General features: G+C 39.8%; 1 protein-coding gene across 2 annotated transcripts in view; it reads right to left on the reverse strand.

Moving 5' to 3' along the window:
* LOC105436392 (protein-glutamine gamma-glutamyltransferase K) overlaps window positions 1–11,613 on the reverse strand; it is a 54,494-nt gene that overhangs the window by 3,335 nt on the left and 39,546 nt on the right. For both annotated transcript variants that reach the window (XR_004064815.1, XM_030989697.1), the window contains exons 9-13: window positions 11,221–11,293; window positions 10,454–10,662; window positions 8,562–8,786; window positions 6,200–6,354; window positions 588–781 (exon numbers count right to left, since the gene is read on the reverse strand). Coding sequence is in view for 1 of the 2 variants with exons in the window: in XM_030989697.1 (XP_030845557.1) it covers window positions 588–781; window positions 6,200–6,354; window positions 8,562–8,786; window positions 10,454–10,662; window positions 11,221–11,293 (856 nt within the window). In the remaining variant the exon portion in view is untranslated. The remainder of the gene's footprint in view (window positions 1–587; window positions 782–6,199; window positions 6,355–8,561; window positions 8,787–10,453; window positions 10,663–11,220; window positions 11,294–11,613) is intronic.

The raw sequence follows: 11,613 nt of genomic DNA on the forward strand, positions 1-11,613 counted from the left end.
AAAAGCATTGAATTAATATCACAAATTCAAATGAGACCGCAATGTGTAATCGTAAGCTGTCAAAGCACGCACTACACACTGATTTTGTTTATACAATACAAGCCTATGCTATCCTCATTCTTCTCTCTCCCTCTCTCTCATTATCATACCCATGCATCCCAGGTCCCTGTGATGTGCACTGTATACACACCACCAAGCGAGCTCAGATATTGAAAACGGGAAAAAATGAGCAAGGTACATGTAGTACATATGTGAAAGTCAGATTTCTTTGACTTGCGGGGAAGGACCACATGCTCATGTCAAGAACATTCAGGGCAGTGCTAGACTAGAGGTCTTGAATTGTGAGATGTCCAGACCGAATTAGCAAATAAACATTGCTGTCATCCCAGCAGTTCAAAATGCTGGCAAGTCGGTGTATGATATTGAGTGGCTCAATATTTGGACTTGTGAAAGACATGACATGGTGCACAGAATGTTATAAGAATAAAAACTGAAGGAAATGCTTGGGGTCAGTGTGGGAGGGGGTTCTCTCTTCATCGTCAGAAATATATTGACATTTCTTTAGTTTGTTTGGCGAATGTACTTACTTGGCGTAGAGTGTCATAGAGCGAAGGAGACGAGCACCCTCGAAGGTGATTGTACAGTTAGTGAGCGTGATAGGCAAGGGATTCACAAACTCAACCACAGCTTCGACCTCGTGACCTACGACCTTGAACTCAGTCTTCATCTCCGGTGGGGTGAGGTACACAGTGTCCTGACTCACGGTTTGTTGGGAGGTTTCCTGAAAGTAAACAAACATAATATAACATATACATACACATAACCAATCAAACAAGTACAAAAGGAGTCATGGATTTCAAATATTTCTAAGGTAGCTTGGCAGAATATGGTGGCATGAAAACACAGGTCTCGTACACAAATGAATAATTGTTGAAAATAATAATGTTATGGCATTGTAATAGACCCATATTTTTAGAACACGGGTCTTACTAGTTAATATCTCTTTCACCTTGATTAGACTTCATAGTTACCCAAAAATGTAATTTTGATATGTCAAATGACAACTTTTTATTTATTGTTGGGCCTCTATGCATACCAGACGTGTCTTTTTATGCTACCTTAATGTTGTTCATCCTTGTGAAAAATGGTTTAGTGGTAAAGTCCTCAGATTGTGGATCAAGGTATTCAGGATTTGAATCCCTGCAACATGACTATTTCCTTTGGTAAGCCACACTCTAGGTGGGGTAAGCTTGCTTCCTGTCATCGGGTCATCGTGTCCTGTTGAGGGGGGGGGGGGGGAGTCATGTTACACGTCCTTTCGCAAAACGAAAGTAGAAGGTCATGTGAAGAAGCACATTACGAATGCAACCTTTTGTAGTTTTGCCGTAGTGTTTCTACAAAGCATTACGAAAACTCGTAGTTTAAAATTGAAACCCCCATTGATGAGAGAGAGAGAGAGAGAGAGATAAGCATGGTAGAGGGGGAAATGGAGGGAGAAGGGAGAAAGAGACACATGTATGCGCTAGCTAGTTTAACAAGTTCACTGCCAGAGTTCAAATTGTTGTTATATCGCCAATTATGGGTCATTTTGCTTCGTTCAAACTTTAATAATAATACATTATATTTATATAGCGCTTATTACAATGTTTCTAAGCGCTTTACAAAGTTGTACTTAGATAATAATACATTCAATAACTATAATTAATATATACTAATCAACCTACAATTAATTCGAAATACATACATAAGCACAGATACATCTAGTCAATAGATATAGATACAATAGAATACAAATTAATTTTAGGGCGAAACATCACAAATTCATATTAAGGCAATTACATTACGTCTACCGTGCAAAACACATTCAAGCTACAGACTAACAGGGAGGATTAACAGGGAGAATTAAAAAGGAATGTCTTAAGGGAGGATTTAAAAGAATCTAACGAAGGAGATTCCCGAATCTCTAGAGGAAGTCTGTTCCAGAGCCTCGGGGCAGCTACGCTGAAGGCACGGTCTCCATATCGTGTTCGAGTTCTTGGACCCGGGGCCAGTTGCAGATGAGCATAGGTGGATGAGCGAAGTCTTATAGAGGTTGTCTGGGTCTTTGGTAAGATTAGTTCTGTGATGTAAATTGGAGCAAGTTCATGTTGGGCTTTGTAAGTTAGGATCAGGATTTTGAAGGTAATGCGTTGAGAGACGTGAAGCCAGTGAAGAGAGCGGAGGACAGGGGTAATGTTATCGTATTTTCTGGAACGGGTTATTAAACGAGCTGCAGCATTCTGAATTCGTTGAAGAGGTAGAACATGAGAGTCTGGTAAGCCGTAAAATAAACTGTTGCAGTAGTCAAGGTGTGATGACACGAATGCGTGGACTAATCGTTCAGTTGCGCTGGCCGTCAGGTACTTTCTTATTTTACCTACCTTGGAGATTCCAAAAGCTGCTGCTCGAGACTTCGAACGCATGTGGTCAGCCATGGTGAGATTCTTATCAAGAATAACACCGAGATCACGAGAGGCCTCAACACATGCGATAGACGTTCCATCGCCAATCTGCAGAACAGGGAGAATCCGAGCACCTCTGAACCTGGAGAAGACATGGATGACCTCAGTCTTAGAGTCATTAAGTTGAAGATTGTTCTGTAGCGACCATTCCTTAACATCTGCTATACACTGCTGTAGCTTTTGAAGTCCGACGTCATGTTCCTCGGGTCTGATGACGGCATACAACTGAGTGTCATCTGCGTACATGGTATGTAGGATTCCTTGATGGGCATTGATGACTTGCGATAGAGGGCCAGTGTACAGTACAAACGCCAAAGGACCAATGACCGATCCCTGAGGAATACCCTGGGAGAGATGAAAAGACTTGGAAACAGCATCGTTAACTACAATCTTCTGTCTCCGATTTTTTAGATAGGAGACCAGCCACTGTCGAGCTACATCCCTGATGCCGTAGTCACGTTCAAGGATTTCAATCAAATTCACATGGTCAATGGTATCGAAAGCAGCACTGTAGTCCAGTAGAACCAGTATTGCTTCATAACCCCTGTCGACAGCCAGTAACAGATCGTTCATCACTTTCAACAGTGCTGTTTCAGTAAAGTAGGACGAGCGATAGGCCGACTGCATCTTGGGAAACAAGCAATTCTTCTCTAGATATGCTTTCAACTGGAAGCTAGCAACTCTTTCAAGAACTTTCGCAAGGAACATCAGGTTAGAAACAGGTCTATAGTTCCTGAGGTCATTGTGATCCAAACTACGCTTCTTCAGCAAGGGCACAACACGGGCTACCTTGAAGCTGTCAGGAACACTCCCAGAAGACAACGAGCCATTTATGATGGAAGTGATAACTGGCAACAGTTCATCCATACAACACTTGACCAGCCATGTTGGAAGAGGATCCAGCTTGCAATGTTTAGAAGCCATGGCATTGATCACTTTTCTAACTTGAATTTCAGACACTGGTTCGAAAGAAGAAAATTCACTAACCCACGAAGGAATTTCCCCTATGTGACGAGAGGACAAGTTGAACCCTGACATGATTTGTTGGATTTTCTTCTGAAAGAACTCGCCAAAGTCATTTGCCAGGGTCTCATCTGAGTCACGATCCGGAAGCACAGGAACCAGATCTGGGCAAGACAACTTTTGGACGAACTTGAAAAGTTGTTTCGTGTCACACTCTTCCACCTCCGCCACCATGAACTGGGATTTGGACTCCACAAGCTTGTCATTGTAGGACTTGCAGAGTTGTTGATATATCTGCTTGTGAATCTCTAGGCCTGATTTCGTCATCGTCCGCTCTGCACGGCGTTTAACTCGCTTAGCCTGTCTAATAGATTCGGTGTACCACGGAGCCCGTGGCCTTAGGGAAATGACAGATGATCAAGTTGGCGCGTGCTTATCCAAGAGTTCCTGGAGCACACTATTGTACCGTAGAACTGCTTCAGAGGAACATGATGGAAGCGAAAGTGAGGATGTAAGAGAAGATGCCAAAATATCTGACTTGAATAAGTCCATATTGATATCACGAAGCTTCCTACAGGTAACACGCTTCTTGGTAGCAGGACGTTCCAGGTTTAGTGTGCACCATAACCAGTCATGATCGGATGGAAGACCCCTGATAGAATCAATCTCAGGAACGACTTCGTCGACCCTTCTAGTTATCAAAAGGTCGAGCGTATGTCCAGCTTGATGTGATGAAGTCATCACGTGCTGCTGAAAACCTGCCTCTTCTAGGATATTGAGGAAGGTGGTAGCATCTTTGTTCCTGCAGTCGTCTACATGGATGTTAAAGTCACCAACAAGCATTGGGATGTTATCAACAACTGCGACAGATTCCATCAAAGAGGAAAATTCCTTCAAGAACAAAGAAAAACTTAGTTTGTTCTTCGATGATGGAGGTGGTCTATAGATAGCATAAATGTGAAACACTGATGCACCGTTAGACTGAATAGTAAAGTCCATCATCTCGAATGATTCATAGTTTATACTAAAGTCTGGAAGACTCACTTTGACCGCGGAACGATGGATAATGCAGATGCCTCCGCCAGAACTGGTCGTACGAGGTTTGTGCACTATCTCATAATTACGTAGCGTTGCCGTAATGTCGGCAAGGGTATGGTTGTCGCGATGGTCGCCCCTAAGCCAGGACTCGGTGACGATGAGTACGTCAAGGTCGTTGCCAATGATAAGGTCACAAATGATGGTGGTCTTATTGTTCATAGATCTGGAATTCCAATGACCTATTCGAACTCTTCTCTCAGGAGGACATTCAGTGACAGAAGGAGGAGTTCCAGTGAGTTGTATGAGTCCACCAGTATCCCGCATCGATATTCCACTAGAAACACTAGTATATCTAGTCTGAATGAGTACAGGAATGTTGAACTTACGCCTCATTACCCTCCTCGGTAGCCACGCTTAGTTCTCCGAGCGATTCCAAACTCTTTGAAAAAATTCCATTCATGTGCACTAAGAAGCTTAGCCTGAATTTCATTGTCAAAGCTTCGCCCTAGACACAAGAGCTCCTCACGGGAGTAAGTGCAGCGAACCATGTTAAGAGACAGCGTAGACGGATGGACTACCACATCAAGTGCTATGCATAGGCACGTACAAACAGCAAACAATATGTTCACAATTTGATGTGAAAATATCCAAAGGTGAAAATGCATGATTGCAAACACGAATGATCTCAAAAAGTACGTCAGAATTGTCACTCAACATCAAGAACAAATGTCACTAAGATCAACTAGTCAAATATACTCACAAAGTATGCAAAATTAACAAATTTCAGATGAAAATCTGAAGAGAGCAAAAAAAAAAAGAACTTTCATTTTGGTCTTCATCTAACTTATCAGTGACTTTTGGACATGAAAATATCTTAAAACAAGTAAAATACTTATTTCCTACTTCTCATTTCCTTTCAGGCAGAGCCCCAGTAAGAGTTTGTTTACACTAGTATTACGTAAGATGATGAAGAGTCCAGCTGCAATCCAATATCTTAATCTCTCATTCAAAGCCTCAAGGCTCTGTCCAAGTTTTTAACGAGAGACACGAAAATGGGGTAGTGGCACCCCATCAAAATTACATTGACTTCTGTGTTAACGTAGAAGCTCTCTCAAAGTCTGAACAAGAGAAACGAAAATGGGGTCCTGGCACCGCATCAGATTACATAGACTCCTGTGTTAAAGTGTGGGGTATAGTTTTAATGAGAGCTTTTCGTAATGGTGTCAGGTAAATTCGACAAGACCCCCCGACCCCCGACATTTTGTGAATAAAGGGGCATGTTTTCACGAAAGGTCAGGTACAGCGACCACCCAACCCGATGACCAGATGACTTGAAATGTCATTGCAGTCTCTTAATAACATAGTACTTGTTCAAATTTTACTTTTTCTTTGAGTGCACATCTACTCTTCGAAATACCAAGACTAACTTATGATAATCATCCAGTAATACCAGAAATATTTCTTGAGTCATTTTAAAATCGAATCTGTATGGTCGCTGACATAGGGCTCCCTATAATACAGGGCTGCGTCTCAGGAAACCGTCATGAGTACAAGTTGAGCGACATCCTATTGAAATGCGTGTATTGAGTTTAACACGTATTTCAATGGAATGTTGCTCAATTTGTAGTATTTTTAGTGACGGTTTCGTGAGACCCAGCCCAGGTTGCTATATTCCTATAAAATTCTTTTTTTCTTACCTTGACTTTGCCGTAGACGTAGAACTTGATGCAGGCCTGATCGACCAGACAGCTTGAGTAGATCTCAGCCCTAATCATCTCAATAACATGTTCAGACTTGCCAGCGGGGACTGTTAATTCCTTACGTAGGCTTGTGATCTTCTTAGCCAACACACCTTCACAGAAAATAAAGAAAAAATGTATAAGATATGTAAAGGTCAGTCAAATTTTTGTGTACATTTCTTGACTGGATTCTTTTCAATTTTATTCATATGAATTTCAATTTCAATTTCGATTTTATTGTCCAATTGACATATACTTGGCTCACATATATGTACCTTCACACACAAAAGAGTAGAAATGCAAACAAATCAGTGAATTTTGTGCATTTTGGCAAAATTTGATGTTTGTTTAAATTCTTAAACAGACCCACATGGGTCTAGGAAATACAGATGAATGGTACAAAGATATTTTCCAACAACAAAAATATCTTGGAAAAGAAAGACTGTTTGGCATACACAATAACTTGAAGGCAAGATATTAAAAATAACTTATGTAAATCTAATACTTTGAAAAAAAAACTAATTCTATCCAACTTTAAAATCATGATTTTACAATATTTAGAAAGGTTCTTTACTGATTATCAGAATTTATATTGCATAAGTGAAGAAATTCTATGTTAGGTATCTTCACTATGAACATGACCAACAAAAAAAGCGGACAAAATATACAGTTCCTCAGGTAGACAACGGAACATCCCTTCACTGCTATTGTGTACAGGTGTCAGAACAGGTGTCACATGCATATTCACCTGTTCTACACATTTTTACATAATAGCAGTGAAGGGATGTTCCTTTGTCTACCTGAGGAACTGTATATTTTGTCCGCTTTCTTTGTCTGTCATATTCATAGTGCTTGTAGTAATATTTCTTTTTGCAGCATTTCTTTTTGCAGAAAAATTATCATTCTGTGCTATATAATCAAAACCAATTTCTTTAAATTTTGTGTGATTCAATATTAAAACAAATCATGATGTATAACCATGAAGCAACTTTACTGTGTCATAGCAATGTACCAACAACTATATTATCTTCTATATCTGTAGCTCCTCTCCTGCGCTTAACAATTATGTCAGGTAGACGGAAAGTGGTCGTCCTGCCATTTTCCTTGTTCTCTTTTATATTTATTTATTTGTCATGAGTATAATAAGGTTTATGTGTTTGTTTGCTTATAAGTCTAGGCCTAAACGCAATTTACAATATATCTTATTTTCACTTTTACCACATTTGAAGATATCTCAATACCGAAGGTCACGACTGATACCTAAATACAACTGTTTCATATTGATATGGATGATTTCATAGATATAACAATTTGATCCCTTGAGTGTGACAGGATTGGGAAACGATTTCAAGAGAAGATGTGTTTGTAATTGGATCAGGCATCTCAACTTCAATCTAATACTTTTACAAGAAACCCACTCGACAATAAAGTCAGAGCGGAGATGGAAACATGAATGGGGATACAAAATTATTTTTAATCACGGAACATCAGAAAGTGCTGGAGTATGCATTCTTTTCAAACCATCTGCTTCTTTTGATATTGTGAATACTTTTAAGGAGGACAAGGGGCAAATTTTATTAGTAATTTAAAAATTAAATAATATGGTGTTAACAGTGGGAAATATATATGGTCCAAACAATGACGATAGAATTTTCTTTGATGATTTTCACTCTTTGTTATTCAAACATGGTGAGGGTTCCTATGTGACAGCTGGAGATTTTAATACAGTTTTGGAGCCAAGAAATTATAAATTTCCTAAAACATTTCAAAACCATCCAAGATGTAGTAAATATGGAAATAATAGATGATTTTGACCTGCTTGATATGTGGCGTCATACCGCACCTATCGGAAATGAAATAGACATGTTTGTATGTTGCAGTGCCAATGAACTGATTAGATTTTAGGGCCATAAGGTCAAAGATCAAAGGGTCATACATGTACGAAAAATAGCTTGTAATCGCGATATTCTGAGAGCCTGTTAATGGATTACAATCAAACTTGAAATCAAAAAATTGCTTCTGTTTTGGTTTTATAAAATTGTTCTATGGCGGAGGCATCCTTTTCAATTGCGGGCAGTCGAAGGTCCACTCATAGTTATGTTATCGTTTTCGTTATCTCAAAATTATTTTATTGAGTTTGTCTTTTTGTACTAATGTATATATGTTATTATGTGCATCTATATATAGTCAAACCTGCTTTAGTGACCACCTTTCCACAAAGACCACATTTTTTGTTTCCCTTGAAAAAGGTTTCTCATTGTACTAAAGGAAACCTGTACATTAAGACCACCTGCCTATAAAGAACCCTGCATGTACTGACCTGTGTAGTAGCACATATGAGCATTCATAGTCAGGGAGATGACACGAGACACAGAGCTCTTGTTATTGACTGCTACCTTGAGCTCAAAATCACTGCCGACAGAGATCTTCTCATCCAAGACAATCGCCATCTCAATGTCGTCTGTCTTCACATTCTCCCGATAGGTGTTGGGTCTGGTGCCATAAGAAATGGCACGTTCAACCGCGTTGCGCTCCTCAACAGATCCTAGTATGAATAAATAGATTCATAGGTACACGTTATGAATGGATGCTAATGTCAGTTTGTTAGTACGCCCTCAATTGGAGTATGCCTCTGAGGCTTGGAACCCACACAGCGTCACGGTCACAAAAATGCTAGAGCAAGTACAAAGAGCGGCTCGCTTTGTGTACCGTGATTACAGATACACCACATCACCATCAGCTCTTGTGGCAGCTCTAGGGTGGGACACACTTCATACACGACGAATCCTCGACCAATGCACCCTTCTCTACAAGATCCATCACCGTCTTGTCTCCATACCTGCACCAACTATTGTTATCCCTGCTACATACTTCGGAAGACACGACCACAACCTGAAGTATGCAATTCCTGTTGCAACTATTGACTCCTTCAAGTTCTCATACTACCCAAGAGCAATAAGGATCTGGAATCATCTGCCAGGCTCAGCAGTTAATGCAACAGGAATGACCAACTTCAAGGAGGCAGCTCTACCCTCCATCAGAATGATGCAGCCCCCTGTTGGTTTCCACATCATTTAAGCTTATTAGCTTGGTTTTTACTTGCACTGGACTTAGCATATTTTACTGTAAATTAATGAGTGCTTTGTCCACACACCATTTCTGCAATTCATGACACTCCTTGCAGTTACTCGCCTCACCTACCATCCCAGTATAGCTTCCTGAGTGAGCTGCCAAAGGGATTACCCAACCAAGTACCAAGTTAAGTACTACTAAGTAGGAAAGTCAACCTGATATAAATTGGCTGTACTTGCTATAAAAGACAATATAGTAAAATACCTCGCCATATCTGTTATGTTCCATTTACACCTCCAGTTTAGCATTAATCTGTGGTTAAGATGTTGTGGTCTAGTGGATACCTTACTGGACTGTGGCTCACATGGTTCACAGTTCAAGTCATGCCATAGCCATATCCTTTGGCAAGACATTAGTCTACATTTGCCACTATCCACCCAGGTGAACAAAATGGTTACCTGATAGGAAGAAATTATTTGAATGCTTAAGCGCCTTATCATGGTAGCTCAGCTACAGCTGGGGAAATAATAATTTGTAGTATGTGCAGTAGTGTATATTTGCATATTAGCTGCGCTATATTAAAGATAAAGACCAGTTATGGTCATGCGATTGCATTGTGAAAGAAACGTTGTGGAATCGATCAGAAAAGGTTGATCATCTAGCATATAAGTATTGATGTGTACTGCAAGGTTCTGGAATCATCAAAATGATAGGAAATTTGGCCCAGTCTTGGTAAATTTACAAGTACTGTACACAGAAAGATATATATGGGATTACGCGACACATGCGCGACCAAGTGCGATATCTATCAGGTCCAAATAGATATAATAATTTACCAAAGATATCAATTAGTAGCCTCTTTGCAAATTTTGTATCGTCACGTATTAGTCAAACATATTCTTTCACATGATTGGTAATCAGAGCTCCCATTTCATTTTTTGAGAGGGGGAGGGGGGGGGGGGGGGTGTTTCCAAAACTGGTCTTTACCTTTAATGGACGTATTATTATCCCTTTCCCTATTCCTCCTCCTCCTCCTCCTCCTCCTCTTCTTTTTCTTGTTAACATTATTATTATATATTCATTATTATCATTATTATTATTATCATCATTGATTTATCTATTTATTTTGTTCCTTATTACCTTCTGCATATTTGTACTCCAGAGTGATGTCATTCCTGGCATTCCATCGGCTGATGTATCCTCCTGGAACGAGCGGAAGTTTCTTCGTACTGATGTATTTACCGACGGCATTAGTGTTGATGCTCACTGTTTTCATGTCCGGTGGGCCACGATCTTTCTTAGTTGCAACCCAGTTGATACGATCAGCATTGACCTCCGCGAAGGCGAACCTGTCAAAAGACAGTAGATATGTATGTTTGTGATCAAGAGTGAGCTTTACTTACCTATCTATTTCAGACTTCTCATTTTATTGCCGATTAGAGTAGCTGAAAAAGTTTGATGAACCTTCCTTGCCCTGGAGATGGCTGGGAAACCCCTCACTCAATCTCTACCCTCTATTTCAGCATGCAGGCTGTATCCAAAGAGTATCCAGTATGGCAGTCCTTAATTGACTACATGTAATGTCCAGGCTTGTGCCTCTTCTTACTTTTTGAGTGGCTCAGTTTTGGAGGTGTTAAATGGAGCACATTTCTCCATGTAAGGCATTACTGTCTGTGTAGAGCCAGAAGGGTATTAACTCTATCTAAAAGCTCCAAACAGACAATTTTAAACCATGATATTTTTTATCAAATTATGCAAATTAAATTGAATCTTTGAAATTAATAATAAAAACCTAAACTAAAAATACCATATCTAGTGACTATTTAAGGATTTTTTAGTGCTGGGTATTAAACACATACTGACATTTTAAGACCAAAACTATAGATAATATAAAGAGAGAGACTTACTTGGTGTCGTAGTTGATGTAGGTCAGGCCTTGCTTGATAGCTGTGACAGGAGCAGGGCCGCACTGGAAAACACCTGGATGGATGGAGTGAGAAGGGTCCAAGCACTTAATGTGTGCATGTATCTTGTGGAAAAGTCACTTTACAAATTATATTATAATTCATCTTTATCATTATTAACCTATAGACCATTGGGTTCTTTAATTCTCATAGGGTTTATGTAGGGACCCCCAGGTTTCAGTACGCAATGGGCTTATGGCTGGTCACACCACATCGAGACTGATAACGAGAACAAACAGCTATATGCATACACAATAGCATTAACAAGAACTTTAAAGTGGTCACACTTCAACAATTAATGTAAAATGTACCAATCACCAAAATATATTTTGTTTT

The sequence above is a fragment of the Strongylocentrotus purpuratus genome, unplaced genomic scaffold (genome assembly GCF_000002235.5).
Source record: "Strongylocentrotus purpuratus isolate Spur 01 unplaced genomic scaffold, Spur_5.0 spur5_contig_842, whole genome shotgun sequence".
Classification (NCBI taxonomy): Eukaryota; Metazoa; Echinodermata; class Echinoidea; order Camarodonta; family Strongylocentrotidae; genus Strongylocentrotus; species Strongylocentrotus purpuratus.